The sequence below is a fragment of the Hypomesus transpacificus genome, chromosome 7, assembly GCF_021917145.1.
Source record: "Hypomesus transpacificus isolate Combined female chromosome 7, fHypTra1, whole genome shotgun sequence".
Classification (NCBI taxonomy): domain Eukaryota; kingdom Metazoa; phylum Chordata; class Actinopteri; order Osmeriformes; family Osmeridae; genus Hypomesus; species Hypomesus transpacificus.
Genome location: NC_061066.1, coordinates 3,812,782 through 3,830,397, shown reverse-complemented (window position 1 = coordinate 3,830,397; position 17,616 = coordinate 3,812,782). Strand labels below are relative to the sequence as shown.

The 17,616-nt window shown below is 53.4% G+C and overlaps 1 protein-coding gene across 1 annotated transcript in view; it reads right to left on the bottom strand.

Moving 5' to 3' along the window:
• Positions 1–17,616, bottom strand: part of large1 (LARGE xylosyl- and glucuronyltransferase 1) — a 37,008-nt gene that overhangs the window by 3,410 nt on the left and 15,982 nt on the right. Inside the window, 10 exon segments of the mRNA XM_047023267.1 lie at positions 118–313; positions 794–940; positions 1,302–1,580; positions 5,418–5,581; positions 7,345–7,467; positions 7,469–7,501; positions 7,985–8,023; positions 8,025–8,111; positions 9,456–9,568; positions 11,210–11,457. Of these exon segments, the coding sequence (XP_046879223.1) occupies positions 118–313; positions 794–940; positions 1,302–1,580; positions 5,418–5,581; positions 7,345–7,467; positions 7,469–7,501; positions 7,985–8,023; positions 8,025–8,111; positions 9,456–9,568; positions 11,210–11,457 (1,429 nt within the window).

Below are 17,616 nucleotides of genomic sequence, written 5' to 3'. Positions count from 1 at the left end.
TCAGATCAAAGCTCATCACCACATATACATGTATGAAAAGTGGATGCGGATGGATCAGTTATAGATGGGGAGAGGTGTATTGCCCCACGCGTACGTGTGTGTGTGTGTGGGGAGTACCTGAGCGTCCAGCTCCATGATGTGGGCCACCTTGTTCCAGCCAAAGCCCACGAACCTGCGGTCGTACTCGGGGCTGTCCCTGCGCACCATGACGTAGGGCTCAAAGTCGGCCTCCCACTGCACCCTGTACGGGGTGGTGGCCGTCCTCCACTTGGCAAAGTTGGTGGGGGCGTGGCCCTTGGTCCACACGTGATACCTGAGAGAGAGAGAGAGACAGAGAGACAGAGAGAGACACAGAGACAGAGAGAGACAGAGAGAAACACACAGAGACAGAGCGAGAGACACAGAGAGAGAGAGAGACAGAAGAGAGACAGAGAGAGAATTAGGTTGGCCATTGGGTCCAAAAGATTCCGGGGCAGATTATACTTATTTGACAAACTGCTTTTGAACTTGTTTTGGTATGTACTCTGTTTTAACAGTAATCCATGAGCAGATCAGTTTTTGGTAGACTGGTCTGGAATGGTGCTTTCCGATAACCCAGGTAAAGAGGGATTAGTGAGATTGCTCTAATTATACATTTACATGTATTCATTCAACAAGACACTTATCCACTACTATCCACCCACCCGTACATTGCATATACTTGAGTATCAGATGATGTCACGCTAAACTGCTCGAATGTGTCCCGCCTTCACCGAAGAACGGTGTTTCCGAAACGCAACGGGCGAGGCGGTACCTGAAGGTGAACAGCGTGCCCATGTCCAGCTGGGTGAGCAGCTCTGCTTTAGACTTGGGGTAGGACAGGCGGTAGCGGAGCGTCTCGAAGGCCGGCACCACCAGGGCCTTCTTGGTGTTGCCCATGTCCAGCTGCACCACCGACTTCCTGCGGAGACACGGCCGTTCGGGAGGGGGGGGGGGGGGGGGGGGGGGGGGGGGACCTGTCAGAGAAGCTGTGCTGTGCACCTGTTGAGCCGTACGTCGCTTTGAGAAGGTCGAGGGATGTGAGAATGAGCAAGGTCAGGCTAACCCTATCCTTAGAGGTGGTAGATATATACTTTAACGAGGAAGCCCGTTAAAGAGAAGCTGTTCCCCTTCTGCACCGTCTTACAAAAACACATCCCTGTATGCCTGTGGCTGTACTGTACCAACACTGACCTCAGTTTGGGCATCAAAAAAAGGCCTTGTAATGTGGTGGAGACCAACCCTCACATACACACACACTTCCTCCGGGTTCTCCCGCTCACCTGAGGTACTCGTAGAGGCCGTACATGGGCAGGAAGTCGATGTCGGACAGGAACATGTAGGGCGTGTTGACGTGGCGCATGGCCACGTTCCTCAGCAGGTTGACTGGGTAGAACTGGCCCTCCTTGTAGACCACGTGGTAGCCCACGTTGCCGCGGCCCATCAGCACCTCGGAGCCCTGGGCGTAGCGCAGAAACTGCTGCGCCTCGGCGTCCGACAGGTAGAGGGCCAGGCTGATGGGGCCCTCCCAGTGCTTGCAGATGGCCTCCAGCATCTGGAGCCTGGGGGGGAGGGGGGAGGAGGAGGGGGTGGTGTTAGAGAGGAGGAAGAGAGACGTGAAGTGCGAGAAGGACAGGGGTGGGGGGGTGGGGGGAGAGAGGGGGAGGGATGGAGGAAGGGGGTTGGTGTGAAGAGAGGGGAAAGGGGGTGGAGGAAGCCTTCACACGCCCCTGCATGGTGGCTACAGGAGCTAGGGGTGGGCGGATCCATCGAAACGATCGATACCAGAGTTGGTGTCGGTATCGATCGATACTCGCGTGATGAGATTGAAACTTAAGTTTCCATTTCTCTTCTTCGTCACATGCAGTACACGACTCCCTGTACATCCTAGCGGTCGTGCAAACACCGCTCCTCTCACTTTGTTCCAGCACACTCTGCCCCTCCCACCTCCCCCGCTATGCTGTGAGTTGTTGCCGGCGTGCACGTGCAGTAACACGACTCAGCAGCGCACTGTACCGACAGTATTTTTGACAACTCTTTGTCCTGTGTTTCCTTAAGATCACAATCATGATCAACTCATTAAAGGGGAAAAAAAATCACAAAATCGGATCATGGAACATTAAAATTTAAGTTTTCCCCTTTCATTCAAATGTGCCTATTGATAATGCACTCACTTACATAAATGATGAGGCATTGCTTTCCCCGACACAATAGTAGATGAACTGTTTTTCTAAGTGAAAAAGTATCGGTATTGGCAATACTGGCCCTGGTATTGATTTGGTATGGGATCGATACCAGATGTTGCAGTATCGCCCACCCCTAACAGGATCTCTGTCCATCACTCACGCAAGCCCCCTCCACTGTGGAGCGTCGCGTCTCCCGGAAACCAAAACGCAGAAGCTGAATGAAACGGGGGCTCGGCCTTGACGCCCCCCCCCCCCCCCCCCCCCCCCCCCCCCCCCCAATCAGAGCTCACGCAGTCCCCTTGCACGCTGAGCCTCTTTGAGCGGCTCGATTTGATGAATTCTACAGACTCGCCAATAAGCCGTGTTGTAGCCGACGCGCTCCGATGTGAAATCGATGGCGGACTCTGCTGGAGTTTCAGCCGATCCGGTGACATTTCAGACACGGCAGGGAGCCATTGGCTCTCGTGGGTGGGACCGCATGAGGTGTTCTCTACGGGAACAACAAAAGCCTACTTTATTTACATGCCGGTGTGTGTGTGTGTGTTTGTGTGCGTGCGTGCTGCTTCTGTGCGGAGGGAGTCGTGCTGTTCATAGTGTGTATCCTCGTGTGTCAACGAGGCTTGTGATTTCCAAACAAGCCCTCGCTCCCAGGCCCTCCCAGCTGTGACCTGGGCGCATGCTAAGCTGCGAGATGAGAGGGATGAGCAGCGCTGGTCCGAGTGCTCTGAGACGACTCCAGGCAAACATCGATATCTGGGGCCCCCGGGGGCCCGTCTGAGGGAAACTAAAGTTGGGCTTGGTCAGCCGCGGGCGAACGCATCGCAAGGCTGGTCTGTACGTAGCCTATCAGAGAGAGCCTTGGAGATAAGAGAGAATATGAAAAGAAAAAAAAGAGAGATTGAGAAAGAGAGAAAGAAAAAAAGTTGCATCTCTCTCGTGAGCTTTAAACCTCTTTTCTGATATTTTTGGCGTCTTGAAGGACAGTACCTTGTTTTCCTTCGATGCGGTCCAATTCAAACCACACGGCAGTATTAACTCTGAGTCACTCGACTAAAACTGCTAAACTGAGCGATAGGAGTCCGAGAGAGAGAGAGCACCTGATAAACATGACGTTTAAACAACCCTAGGAGAGACGAGGCTCGCCTCCAAATTCTGATAGGAAGTATATTCCCTGCCGTCTGGCCTTCGTTGGGGAAATGTGTTTACAATTACGACGCTCACTTTGAACGCTCCCTCGGAAAACAGAACAGCAACAAGAAAAACGGAAAACAAACCAAACATTTGCATATCAATCACAAAGAGAAGATTTCCGTGGTAAATTTCGAGGATGTTGTGTTCCACGCCAAGGACTACGTAATGATCTTTATTAAATCTAACCGTATCTGACTGACAACAGTGGGGTGCTTCAAATCCTCCGGTAAGCTCTCTCCCGTTCCGGCTTATCAGATGCGACTGCGAGGTGTGCTCCTGTGTTTCAGACCCTCGCTGTTTGTCGGCGGGTGGCGTCACCACCGGCGTGCGGCCGTTTTCCTGTCCCGACCTAGGACCCCCCGCGGACCCCAGGCTCCGCCCCTGCTGTCTAATACCCGTCCAATCACTCTCCCTCGTTTTTAATCCTGTTAAGCATGTGACAAAAGGCCCCTCGTGAGATCCTCCGGTCTCTGAGAACACCGTCAGCTACCATGCCTGCTTCAAATGAACACCGATGAAAGGAAATCATCCTGACTTTGAACAGTGGCCTTGGACAGCTGGATTGGTTCGTGGAAACCTGTACCTGTAAGCCGTCCAAGGCAATGTTAAAGTTTGTCATGCACAACGAGTTTGGTAGGTAGTTGCAATCGTTTTAAATGATATTTAGCCCAAAGCTTGAATATTGCTCTGTTGGTTGAGGTAAAAATGTGCATGACCAGTAGTACAATTTCTAAAAGTGAAGGTTTCACACCGAAAAACTGCTTTTATTTGGTTATGACACTGATAATGGGGTTGTTACGGCCCCTTAGGGAAGCAAGAATCAGTCAAACAGAGGTCAGGAAATTGTGGAAAAACATTAGGTCTAATACAATTAGCACAACAGGAGTTCTTGTATAACATGAGTTCCATTGTTGATGCCAAAGTGAGTCAGTAATACACACGCTGCAAACAGTCAGTGTGATTATCATCATGTTAGATTTGAAACCTAGCTGGAGTTGTTTCGAGCATAAACGGCTCATCAAGTGACCTCATTTCAGTCGGCAACACCTTATTTGAAGACATCTTAAGGAGAAGGTTTCAATCTGCACGGGCAGCTGAGCTGTCTTGATGTAAGCATGAGCATGTTGCGGTCAAGGTCGAGCAGCAACGGTCAAGGTCGAGCAGCAACGGTCAAGGTCGAGCAGCAACGGTCAAGGTCGAGCAGCAACGGTCAAGGTCGAGCAGCAACAGCTGGCTCTTGGCGCAGCTGCGTGTTGACACCTTTGACGCCAGGAGGCGAAAGCTGACACATTGTTTAGCGGCTCGCCTCCTGGCGTCTGGGAATGACATAAGAGAAACTACTGCTACACTGTACATAGGCCATGTGTTGTTTTTAATTAGGCCTTTTTTAAATAAGGAGATTCATGTCTCTTGTATGTAATGTATTCGTGTATGCATTGCGCCTGAAATAACCATGAAATAAAATAAATATCTAATCGTTTTGCACTTGAATTGGATAAGGCATTTCTGCATTGAACGAAGAGAGATGCCTGCCGGCAGAACCGCGGTGTGACAGGTGAGCTACGGTCTCCCCCCCTCTGATGCATCACTCCCCTCGTCTGTCTGGAGCTCACAGGTGAACAAATAGAAATGCCGTTTGCTGTAGATGGAACTGCCGCAGACCCCAGATCTGCCCTGTCAGCCGTGGGCGTGTGTTTGTGTGTTAGTGTGTGTCGGTGTGTGCGTGTGTCTGGGTGTTTGTTTGTGTATTCGATCTCGTTTTCCACTGGGACATCACAGAAAAAAAAGAAAAAAAACTGCAATTCGAAAACCAGAGAAACAAAAATGTTTCGCTTCAAACGGTCACGGCTGACTTCCCTTTAGGGTTTGGCTTTTTACTTGGCGGAATAAAAGCCCCGCGCCCACACGACAACATCTATATGACACGCACACGCCACCCGTCACAAGCACGCAAACCCTGTCAACAAGTCAACTTCAAACCCCCCCCCCCCCCCCCCCCCCCCCCCACCCTTGGTCTCCTACCTGTCCATGGACAGCTGGGCCACCAGCGTGACGTCGGTGTGGTCGGCGCTGGGCTCGTACTCGTAGTGGAGGAAGTAGAGGTGCGTCCGGTGCACCGTGAAGCGCTCCCGCCGGAACTCGTAGCACGGGTCGTCCTCGTCCAGCTCCGACAGGGTCTTCTGGAGCTGCGCGGGACAGACAAGACGGCCCACAGGTCACACAGCGCGTTGGACGAAGGGGGCACGACCCGGGGAGGGGCAGGCATGAGCGAGGGAAAGGGTTTTTTTTTGCGCGCGCGAGGTCGTTGACTGCTGAGAGAGCGACGAGGAACCCGAACCCTAACCCCTTGGCTGTTCACACGGTCACAGCCCCGTTTTATCCCCGTGACAGCCACGCCCGCTCGTTTTCACCATGATCCCTCTCTCCCCAAACAACAACTAAGTCCAACTAACGATACCGCGATCCGTCTTCCGGGTTTTTTCCCCCCCCCGCCGCTCCACACACTAGGGACACCGACGAGTCGCGTCTGCGCTCCGGAGCGACTCGGGATGCAAACTTGAATGCAATCAGAGGGATCAGACAAGGGATATGGATCACAACGCCGACGCCGCTTCCACCGGAGGAACCGGGGATTCTCGCTGCCTCGGCGGGAGGGGGGCGATCTGGATGGGGGGGCTAAACACCCTTAAGCAGGTCTTCTGACGTTGGGAAGCTTTGTGTATAGTCTGAGAAAGAGATCGAGAGGAAGAGAGAGAGAGAAAGGAAAGACAGAGAGAGAGGAGGGAGAACGAGAGGGGGAGTAAGAGAGACTGGCGAGAGGGGGGAGGGAGAGGAGGGGGAGAGAGTGGAGGGAGATAAAGAGGGAGAGAGAGAGAGGAGAGAGAGATAAAGAGGGACCGAGAGAGGAGACTGTCCATGCTGCGACGGAAGTCTCCGGAGGATGGCTCCGCTAACTCCTGCAGAGTGATGAGTTTAGAGAGGGAGTGAACTGCAGTGGCCCCAGTCCTCCTGGAGGACCTCAGTCTGCAGTGTTGATGCTGCCGCTGCTACAGCCAATCCCTGAGGGACTTCATTAGACTAATCAGCTCTTTAATGGGCTTTAAATCACTGCTCCAACTCTGAGAGAGGGAAAGGGGGAAAAGATGAGCAAAATCATTTTTTGGGGGGGCGAGTTCAGGACACGTTCAGCTGATAGGTGGCCAAAATAAAAAGGTTTGACACACACAGCGATGACGAAAACTATGACGGGATGAAACCGGGAGCACCGGAACAATGCCTGCCTTCACACCTCTTCAACCCGATGACAACGATCTCGAAAGACGACGACGACGGGGGGGGGGGTTAATCAGTGGCCACATTTGGGGTGCCAAAGGTCTTAATAGGTATGTCTGGAATAGAACGTTAACCCCCAAAAATCCCCCCCCCCCTCTCTCACGGCAGGGCGCCCTGTCTGCTTTGTGATCTCTGTGTGGCTCTGCGTGTGGGGCTGCCCACCGACGTGCCCGACACCAAAAAGAGAAGACTTGTTATGTAGAGACTGTCGCCCCCCCTTCCCCCCCACGGCGCACTGTGATTGGTAGGGCCTGTTCCTGGTCGTTCGCTGGTAACCACGGCGACGAGGCAGCGCGCGTGTGTGTGTGTGTGCGTGCGCGTGACTGGGGTTCAGCTGTGGCAGCGGCGGCGGCGGAGTAGTGAGGGGAAACGGGCTCTGCTTCCCCTCCGTGCTGCTGGGACGAGGAGGGAGGGTCTGGGAGCAACAACGCGCAACCCTCTTGCGCACAAAAAACACACGCCGTTCAGCACCGCGGACAGCGACCCCCCCTCCCCGGGCCCAGCACTGCGCTAACACTCGGCGGGTTCAGCACCATGGACAGCCGCCGCCCGCCTCCCTCTGCAGGCCCCTAATGCAGGTTTCCACACGGGGGAGGTCGATTGGGCTCCAACCTACGTTCTCGCTGTTGTGGTCCGTCTCGCTGGGGCAGCCGAACAGCTCCCGGCGGAGGAGGTTGCCGTCGTACTCCAGGAAGGTCAGGTAGAGGTTCCGGAAGAACTCCACGTGCTTGTTCTTCACACCGCAGCTTCTTAGGGGAGTTCCAGTGGATCACCTGGGGGAGGGGGAAGAGGAGGAGGAGGGAGGGGGATAGGAGAGAGGAGGGAGAATAAGCGAGAGAGACAGTTAGGAGACAAATAATGAGGTAGACCGGTTGGGGAAAGTGAGACGACTGAAGACAAGAACAGGGGAATAGAAGGAGAGAGAGAGAGAGACAGAGAGAGAGAGAGACAGAGAGAGAGAGACAGACAGAGTAGCTCATTAAATACCGATAAAGAGAGAGGGAGTCAGGGGAAGTCGTTAAGCCAACTCCGCGGTCCACACAGGTGTGCGAGTGCTGAGCATGAGGGCAGGAGAGCGTCGACGCCAGCAGAGCTCCAGAGAGCAGCAGCAGCAGGGACAGCTGGGGGGAGCAGGAGGCTCGACGCTGCCCTGACTCGGGTGCACACACACCCAGAGGGCTCGGAAGCTTCCGGAAAAGCAGCTGCTACGGGGGGCCGGAGGGGTGGGCGGGGCGACGAGGGGCGCGGGAGCTCACCTTGAGGTCGGACACGTCTTTGTAGCACTTCTCGGAGCGGGGTGTGGTCCGACAGCTGGACGTTCCAGAAGCAGGGCAGCTGGTGCACCAGGAAGGGGTTCTGTTTGATCACAGCGTTGAAGATGTCCTACAGACAGACAGAGAGACAGACTCACTCACAGGCCCAGGCCAGCTCTCCAGACTCTGGTGGGTTCAGAAAGCCCCCTCGTACACCAAACAATCAACACAACACCGTGGGCTACATTTCACCCACGGTGTTCAGTGTGTACAAAGGTAGTACTCCTCCAAAACTTCAGGGGCTCTGCATGGGCTGTGCTCTCAAAGTTCCAGCACTACTGGAGAGTGACCCGACACCACCCCCTCCTCGCTTGTGTGTCGGCGTGCGTGTGCGCGCGGGTGCGCTGAGTATCATTTTTCTCTTGAATTCCTCGAACAGGCTTTTTTTTCCCTTCTTTTTCTGTAAGTACATCTGCGGTGATGCATTCCAAGTGTTAAAAGCGAGATCGTTACTGGAATAACACAAGCCACGGGCTGAAAAGGGGGACCACATTTCATCTCTGAGTTTGAGCGGGGACTCTTTGACTGCGTCGGAGAGAGAGAGAGAGAGACAGAGAGACAGGGAGAGAGAGAGAGAGAGAGAGAGGGAGAGAGGGAGAGAGGGAGAGAGGGGAGAGAGAGAGAGGGAGAGAGAGAGAGAGAGAGAGGAGAGAGAGAGGGGAGAGAGAGAGAGAGAGAGAGAGAGAGGGAGAGAGAGAGAGAGAGAGAGAGAGAGAGAGAGAGAGAGAGAGAGAGAAAGAGAGCGTACGAGACAACACGGAGGGTTTGCTCTCCTGAAGGGAAACATAAAAAACCCATATCTCTCTAATGAATGCTGAGATAAAAAGGTCCTGACAGCTGATTGGTGGCCTTAACCCAGCGGGAAGGAGGATGGAATTGTAAAACGCTTCCGGAGGCTGGCTGCCTTTCATTTCTTTTCCTTTTTTCTTCCTCCACACCCCAAACGGCATCACAATTACAAGACTCTATTCGCTCAACGTTTAATTAAAATCTCGTCAGCGCGCCGCTCGTTTTTGTGCGAGGGCTGCACCGCACTTGGAAAAATGATACGATAACTCAGCAGTGGAATTATCACGGGATGGATACGGAGCAGTAAGAATGCAATCCACTTCAGAGGAGGAGTGCGTCTGGCCGGCCGTGTTCAATGGCCTGTTAGTGGTGTAGACGCGTGTGTATGCTTAATGCGTGTGTGGTACATGTGTGTCTGTACAAACACGCTGACATATGTGGATGGATGAGAGAGAGAGTGTGTGTGCGTTCATGCTTGAGTGTGTATGGTTGAATGTGTGTGTGTGTGAATGGTTGACACTGTGTGTGCGTGTGGTTGACAGTGCGTGTGTATGTGTGTGTGTGTGTGAATGGTTGACACTGTGGTGTGCGTGTGGTTGACAGTGTGTGTGTGTGTGTGTCTAACCTGATCAGCCAGTGAGGTGGACAGCATGCTCATCAGCTCTCTCTCTGCCGTCAGTCTCCACATCTGCTCCCATCTCAGCTTCCTCAGGCGGTCCAGTAGCAGCAGAATCACCCCTGAACACACACACACGCACACACACACACACACACATCCAAACGGTGACTTTGTGAACAGTGATTATGATCGGGCAAAAAGAAACCAGAAGAGACATTTCTGGAGCTCAGAGATATAATCTACTGTAACAGGATTCCAGTCGGTCAATGTAAGGATTCCTCTCCAGACGGGACCTGTCTATACCTGATGCCGTCGTTCCAGTCGCCAACCTGTGCTCAACACCAAACTTATTCAATTCAGAAAACGTACACAAGAAGTTTATTTCCGGAAACTGAATGATATATGGACACCTTCCGATCTGTTCTTCCAAGGCTTCCGTTCGCCTCGATTTTTCCTGCAAATCAAAAGCTCCTGGCTGGCACCAATGAAAGGAAGGGCCCCAATTTTTTCGGGGAGAGAGAGAGAAAAGAGACAGAGAGAGAGAGACAGAGAGAATCATTTCTTGGATTGGAACAAACACATCTCTGGACCCCCGCTGTTCACCATCTGTTGCCCTGGCCACAGCCGGAAAAGCAAAGTAAGCGCTGAATGCAGACTCTTTCGATCTTTCTTTCGCTCCATCTCTCTCTTTGATTTCCTCTGCGTATAAATAGCTGCAGTATGTCGTTTGTGTTTGCAATAAAGCTTTCGCACAGGCGGTTGAGAGGAACGGAGGTCAGCCCATCTTTGAAATGCGCTGTGTCCTGTGGAGACGCACGCAGGAAGTGGAGGAAACAGACAAACAAACTCATACTACACCAAGTTATACAGGAAATTCTCTGCTCTGTATGAGATGGCATACCTTCCTGTTCCCAGCTGGTACAAACATGGATTATTTGCCTGCAGCAAAGATTTGCTGGGCACCTCCTAACTTCAGATCCAAAAGAAATGCCATCCATGGTCTGGTTTGGTTCATAAATCATATCATCATGTCATCGAAAGATTTCACGCTTTCTGAGAGAAGCCAAAACGTCAACGCTCCCGTTGAGCTTTCCTGTGGAGGAGACCAGCTGGATCTGATGCGGAACAAAGAAGTAGAAATTGAGACAGGACCATCGCGTCCATTTGACCATCATGAGTTCACCATGGCTTTGGCCAGGAAATGTGCACGCTTTTGTTTGAAGAGAAATAACACAGCAATAAACGATTAGACTGTCGCAAGCCTCTCTGGGTTTATTGTGAGGCTCCTGCATATTTCGTCTCCCCCCCCCCCCCCCGCCTCTGATGTGAAGGGACACCCACGCGCCCACACACTTGGCACACCTTGCCGTTAAACAGAGAGAGAGAGAGAGAGAGAGAGACCTACTCTGTTGGAAACAACAACACAAGTTTCCCCCCCGGTTGCCATGGGAGAGGAGCAACACTGAACGTTGCCCCGCCACGTTTCAGAAAACACACAACACCAATTACTGTTTGACTCGCCGGCAGACACGGTTACGCGCGACAACAAAAGACTATCAGCGTATTTCTGAACCAATAGGGATACAGTAAACATTCTTGTGTTGGCTACGGTTTGTGTATGCGTGTGTGTGTGTGGTGGTAGAAACCCTTAGTGCATCGTAGAGTAAGGAAATCTGGTGAGGGATCCATTCCCCTGTCTTTGGAGGCTCGTTGCAACCATATGAAACAACAACTATGGTATTGGAAGGACGAAGACTGACCTGTGTTGAAGCCTCGTCCCAGTGCTGGCCAGGGACGATGGTTCTTCCACAGGTTCCCCAGGTACCAGTCACTCTGGTTCTCCACCAGGCCCAGAACCTGCTGACCTGAGGACGGAACACAAGACACACGCTGAGGTCGGGTCCCCTCTTTGTGGGCCAGTAGCGGAGAGCAGAGGACATTGGATGGAGGATGGAGATCCAAGGAGTTCCTACGTGTGTGGAAAGAGCAGACATCTGTACACAGAATGCTGAATCACGAGGCCATAGCAGAGAAGAGAAAAGTGTTGCCAGTTCTTAATCTGTCTCTCTAACCTACAACCCCATGTACCTCAACACACGCACGCGCACGCACACACACACACACACAGCTCCAGTGTGCAGGGTGAGGTGGAATAAGCTCATCATCAGACGTTTCTAGGGCAAAGAGTTCACCACGCTGTGGGGAATTGAGGCTTAATGCCTCTTCATAAAGCCGGTTTTATTCATGAATCAAACACAAGCCGAGATGCACTTCCAAAGAGCCTGCGAGGTTGAACCACTGACTCCGCACTGGCGGCGGGCTACACATTTGGGCAAAATGGTGCAAAATGAACCACTCAATGAGGCTTTTGTGTAAGTAGACTCCCCCGGAATCAGAGCTGTTCACGGGCAGACAAAAGTGAGAAGAGAGAGGGGGGGGGGGAGGAGAGAGAATGGTGGGTGAGGGTTATCGGGGATAGAAAGCGGCCCACATGAAAAGAAAGGGAGAGATTGAGGAAGGGGGTCACGAGCGGGGCATTTTCTTCCTCGGAGGTTCTGGCAAGAGACTCTGGATTGAGGGATGGGTGTAGAAGAGGGAACTAGGCCCAATAGGGGTGAAGGGGCGGAGGACAGGCGGGATTCCGCGTAGATAGGGGCGAGAAGGGGTCACCGAGGAGGAGATAGAGGCGAGGGGGGGGGGGGATAGGGGTGAGGAAATAGGGGGAGGAGAGATGATTAGAAGGACCCAGGGTAAGAGGGAGACGATAGCGGATGGGGGCGTATGAGTAAGGGAAGGGGTGTGAAGGTGGGAACTTTAATGAAGGCTGCAAGGAAGATTAATGAGAGGCTGTTGGAGGAGCAGCAGAGAGCAGACAGCCCTTAAGTCCCTGGAAAACAGAACCCACCACTCTGCTCTCAAGGTGACAACTGAGGGGGAACAATTAGGGAGGGCCAAACACTCAGGCTGGGCTTTCCTTAAGGGGACCCAGTTCAGAGATGGCTTTCTCTTGATTCTCTTGATTAGCGCTCATCAAGGCTCTTTCTTCCATCTCAATCAAAAGGAAGGCAGCGAGGACAACTAGCATTGTGAAGGGAATTACTTTGGTGTGTCAAACGGGTTTGAGAATGCTGGAGTCGGCCCTCCCCCCCCCCCCCCCCCCCCCCACCCCAAGAGACTGAGGCTAAACTACAAACCTCATCGTGGTCCGGTGTCTTCAAGCGTAAAACATTTGTTCCTCTTGATTTCCACAGATGAGACTGGTGGGTTCGGTGTCCCGTCCCCCCCCGTCCCCCCCCCCAACATGGCCGTTCAGCCCTGCTTTTGAAACGAGCCGTCAACGACAGGCAGGCGGGAGGGAGATGGAGCTGAATCAATGCAGCTCTACTTTGAGCTTCCACACCAAACGGGGAAAGAAAGAGCCTTGTTGACGGGGGCAAACGTCACTTTGACAGGCCTCACTTCGAAAACGGGCCAAATCCTTCCGAGAGCCCTCCGAAACTTCCTCCTAAGACTCCAAAACCCATCAGCACTTTGAGCCCCCAGGCTTCTTTCCCCCCCCCCCCCTCACTTCTTTTTTCCTTTGTGGGTCCAGATCAGTTCATTTTTGCATCCAATTAGCTCGCATTGTACTACATAATGGCTATTGATCGGCCAATCAGAGACGACGGCGCTCAAGTCAATGGCCGCTATTTATAGATTCCAGTTTTGGATGGAAAAAAACATTTGAAAATCCCGACATAATAGGACCCGCTCTCTTCTGCCTGGAGACGGGCTTCCTTAGGCAGCCGATCCATACTCCATCATCCAGTAGACACGCAGTTGAGGGGAAACTTATCGCATCTTAATGCAATTAGCTGGCGGGTGCGAAGGAGGGACCGGGGGAGGGAGAGAGAGAGGATGGAAGGTAAACGGGAGACAAAAGCGTCTGTCTCTGGGTCGGAGCGTTTCTGAGCGATGGAGAGGCGCTAACACGGGTGACAAAGGGTCGCAGGGGAGCCCAGAATCCTGGAATTACTTCTGTCTAACTAACACTTCCTCCTCCTCCTCCTCCTCTACTGAAAATAAACTTTTTCCCTCTTCGCGATAACTTTCACAGCCTCACAAGCGTACACACGCACTCCCTCGGACCGGAACCTTCCTTTACGTCAAGGCCACCCGACGGCGGCACCCGCCCACGTGTCCCCCCCCCCCAATGTCCTTGAAGGAGGACGAAGTGATCCGATAAAACGCAGTCGCCGTCGCTCAAACTTTGATCCGCCGGCTAAATGGGACGGCACCTCATACACTTAGCGAACGCTAATACACTTAAGTGTTCCGTGTGAAGGTCACGCCGGTGGGTTCCACCTGCCAAAACTGTCATCTTCCATTTTGCCGTCCATCAGACGGGCAAGCTTTGAGAGAGGTAGGCGAGCTATGAAGCGGGGGCCGTCGTCACGCCGACCCACTTCTGTCAGTGACAGAAGCTAGCGTAACATAACGTGCACCATTAAGGGGGCTGCCGTCGGTTTTCTTCATCATTTGTGCGCATGCTTTTCAAAGGGCAGTAGCTAACCGCGAGCTACGCTCAGAGATGTGAAATGTAACGTTGTATCACGTGAGGTCATTTGGCATCTGGAGACAAATCGATCCTGAGGGCGCCGCGTCTCAGCCGTCTATTGGCCACGATCAAGGGAAGAGCGAGGCGCCATTGGAACGCAGGGAGGGGGGCGGAGCGAAGACAGAGAGGGGCGGGGGGAAAGAATGAGAGAGAGTGAGAGGGAAAGAGGTGAGAGGAACCATGAGGGGGAAAAGAAAGCGAGAGAGAGAGACAGACAGAGAGAGACAGAGAGAGAAATAGAGAGAGAGAGAAATAGAGAGATAGAGAGAAATAGAGAGACAAAAAGAGAGAGGCAGAGGGAGAAAGTGGGGGGGGGCTGGGTGATCGTAGCTGAGGACGTGTTCGTAGCTGAGGACGTGTTCCACTCGGGAGAGAGGTTTTTGTAGACAGTCTATGACTTGAGAGCACAGAGTTACTGGAAGAACCCGAATAAAAGCCGAGTCCTCAAAGTGAGGAATCATTGGCAAGCCGTCACTTTCTAGGTCTCTCTCTCTCTCCAAAAGCCTTCTCTCTCTCGTTCTGGCTTCCGTTTCTCCCTTCCAACTCCCTGTTCCTCTCTTTCTGGGGTCTCTCTTTCACGTCTTTTACCTCAGTCTCCATGGGTGTCTTTCTGCATGTCTGGTCTCTCCCCTTTCGCGTCACTCTCCCCTCCTTCCTCTCTCTCTACTCATCAGCCTTAACACCTTTTCAGATCCGTTCTCCATAAAAACCCCGGCGCTAGCCTAATGATCGATCGCCTGCTCTGAGCAGAGAGAGAGAGGCAGATAGAAAGGCAGAGGGAAAGAAAGAGAGCCCACAGCATGTGTCTTCTTTAACTACCCCACTGGTGTTCGTGTTTTGTTCCACTCTGCATCCAGACATGGCTGGCTCAAACACAGCTGGACAACACAGCTCCCTGCTACTTACTGTTGGGTCAACCCACCACAATGCACATCTGACAAGTTTTGCCAATTTCCTCTCTCTCTCTCTCTCTCTCTCTGACTCTCTCTCTCTCTGACTCTCTCTCTCTCTGACTCTCTCTGACTCTCTCTCTCTCTCTCTCTCACAAACACGGTTTTCTTGTTGCCTCGTGGACTGAATCCTTGCTCAGCCGAAGCGAGGGACACGCCTCGCTGGCTGATTTAGAGGGTGTTGTGTCTTTAAGGCTGCTCTCCAACGAGCCCAGCCACCGGGAGGAGGAGGAGGCGGCCCCATGTGAGCGCACACCCTCTCGTTATCGCGTTTTGCTGCGTGTGGCGATGAGTGTGTGTGTGTGTGTGTGTGTGTGTGGGGGGGGGGGGGGTAGGGGATAGAGTGTGAGGTCGCCAGAACCATGACTGGCATCTAGATCAGGCTTCTATCGGTCTGTGACTCATTCGGTTCTCCTATCATCTCTGGGAGAGGCCTTTTGTCTGCTTTCTGGAGCTCTTTGATTGACAGCCCGGGGCCTTTATGTTCGGGTTAGGCGCCATTGTTGCACCTGATGTACCTTATTATAAAACTGTTAGGCCTCGGGTCAAAAGAAATGATACATCCCACCCGCCCCCCAAGTATCATCAGGGTCCTCCCTCTCTCGTTTGGCCTCTCGCAATCTCCCCTCTCCACGCTTCCTTTCCCCTCCCCCTTTCTTTCTCCCTCCTTATCCGTCCATCTGCCTCCCTCCCCCCCCCCTCCCCTCCCCAATCTTGACGCAGAGAGGGTGGGGAGAGCACGTGCGGCAGGGCCGGCATGACAGCAAAAGGAGCGGGAGCGGAGGCTGGGAGAAGAAAACAAATCCCTTGTACTGACACCCAGCCGTCACTGGGTCTGGTCAAACTGCCGTCCGTCCTAAAGGTGATCTACAGGAGGCTGCCTCCCTGGTTCAATCCTCCATCACGCTCCTATATATCACAAGCCTGGGAAGATGTCGACCTGTATGGGGCTCACACACTCTCAACCGACACCACACGCACACACACACACACACCGCTAACCCTCCACAACACCTACACCCTTCTCACACACACGCGCGCACCGCACGCCCTGAACCTCATGTGGAAGGACAGCGAACGCAGAGACACTCCATTCTGCCGCACACCAACAAGCTCCAATTCCACCAGCTGTCCCATCCAATCCCTCCCGGCGAGCCGTACAGTAAAATCCCTTCTGATTGGGCCCCGGCCCTACCCAATCATCTGCTGTCAGCGGTTAAGTCAGCTGAACCTCATTGGATGGGACAGGGGTGGGGGGGGCAGAGACGAATGGGGGGGCGGTCGGCTTCCACTTAGCGGCGGCGCAGAAAGAACTTGGCGCTGTCACTTCCCTTGCCATTACTGCCCTGCTTTTGTTCCCGTGGTTCGGGGTGGATGGGTCACACTCGGTAAAACCACATTAGATCTTAGATGTCAGAGGGGGCTAACGGCGGGTCGAGGCGGCGCTCGGCAGAGTCCGGCGGGGGAGATGGAGGGGGGAGCCCACCGAGACGGGCCCAGGTGTGGGTGTGAAGATGGATGGGTCGGCTCTATCAAGGCTCCGGGTAGGATAATGAGGTGGTAATCTCAGGGATCGGCATCCGCCAAGGTGATTCTTTCTCTCCGGCGCAGGAGATACAGCCTTTTCTGCTATCGCTCCACATTTTTTTTTTACCCTTTTTTTCCCCCTCTCTTGCTCTCTCTCGCTCTCTCGCTTTCTCTCTCGCTCTCTCTCTCCTATCCTTTCCGTCCATTCTGTCCTCTCCTGCAGTCTCCTCTCCTTCTCGAGTACACTTCTCCCTCTCTACCTCTCTCTCCTCTCCTCTAACACAGCCCCTCTTCTCTTCTGCTCTAGTTCATCCTCATCCTCCTCTAGTCAGTTTTCTTCTCCTCTACTTCACGCTCAGCCCCCCCCCCCCTCTCCTCCCCTCTTCCCTCTCCCTTCCACAGTGATAGAAGTCCTCGATCTGCCCACACAGTCCTCTCTCTCTTTCTCTCTCTCTCTCTCTCTCTCTCTCTCTCTCTCTCTCTCTCTCTCTCTCTCTCTCTCTCTCTCTCTCTCTCTCTCTCTGTGTCTCTTTCTCTCTCTCTCTCTCTCTCTCTCTCTCTCTCTCTCTCTCTCTCTCTGTGTCTTTTTCTCTATCTCTATCTCTCTCTCTCTGCCTCTATCTCTCTCTCTCTGCCTCTATCTCTCTCTCTCTCTCTCTCTCTGTCTCTCTCTCTCTGTCTCTCTCTCATCGTCGTCGCTGTGTCTCTGTCACGACAGCCCCCAGACAGGGGCCGGTCGGTGAAACCCGCTCCTTCCATTATTGATTCCCGGTACGTTCCACCCCGACGCCCACTCGCTAATGTACATCTGCTCCCGGAGCCGTGCCATATTAGCCCAGGTTCCCAACGCAGCGCGAGGGCGTCTACGACGGGGCGGAAGGCCCGCGCGGGCGTCCCTTCAAGGCGGGTACGGGGGCGGGTGGAGTCCTGGGGTAGCATGAACTGTCTCCTAGCCCATAGGCACCGCGAGGTTGAGCGGTCCGCCATGAATGAATATGCACGTACGCCCAATAGGAATGGATGAGGGACTGAAAAACTGTTTGGAAGCGGACGTGGGGACCGAACACCAGGGGGCGATGTGTTCATTAGCCTC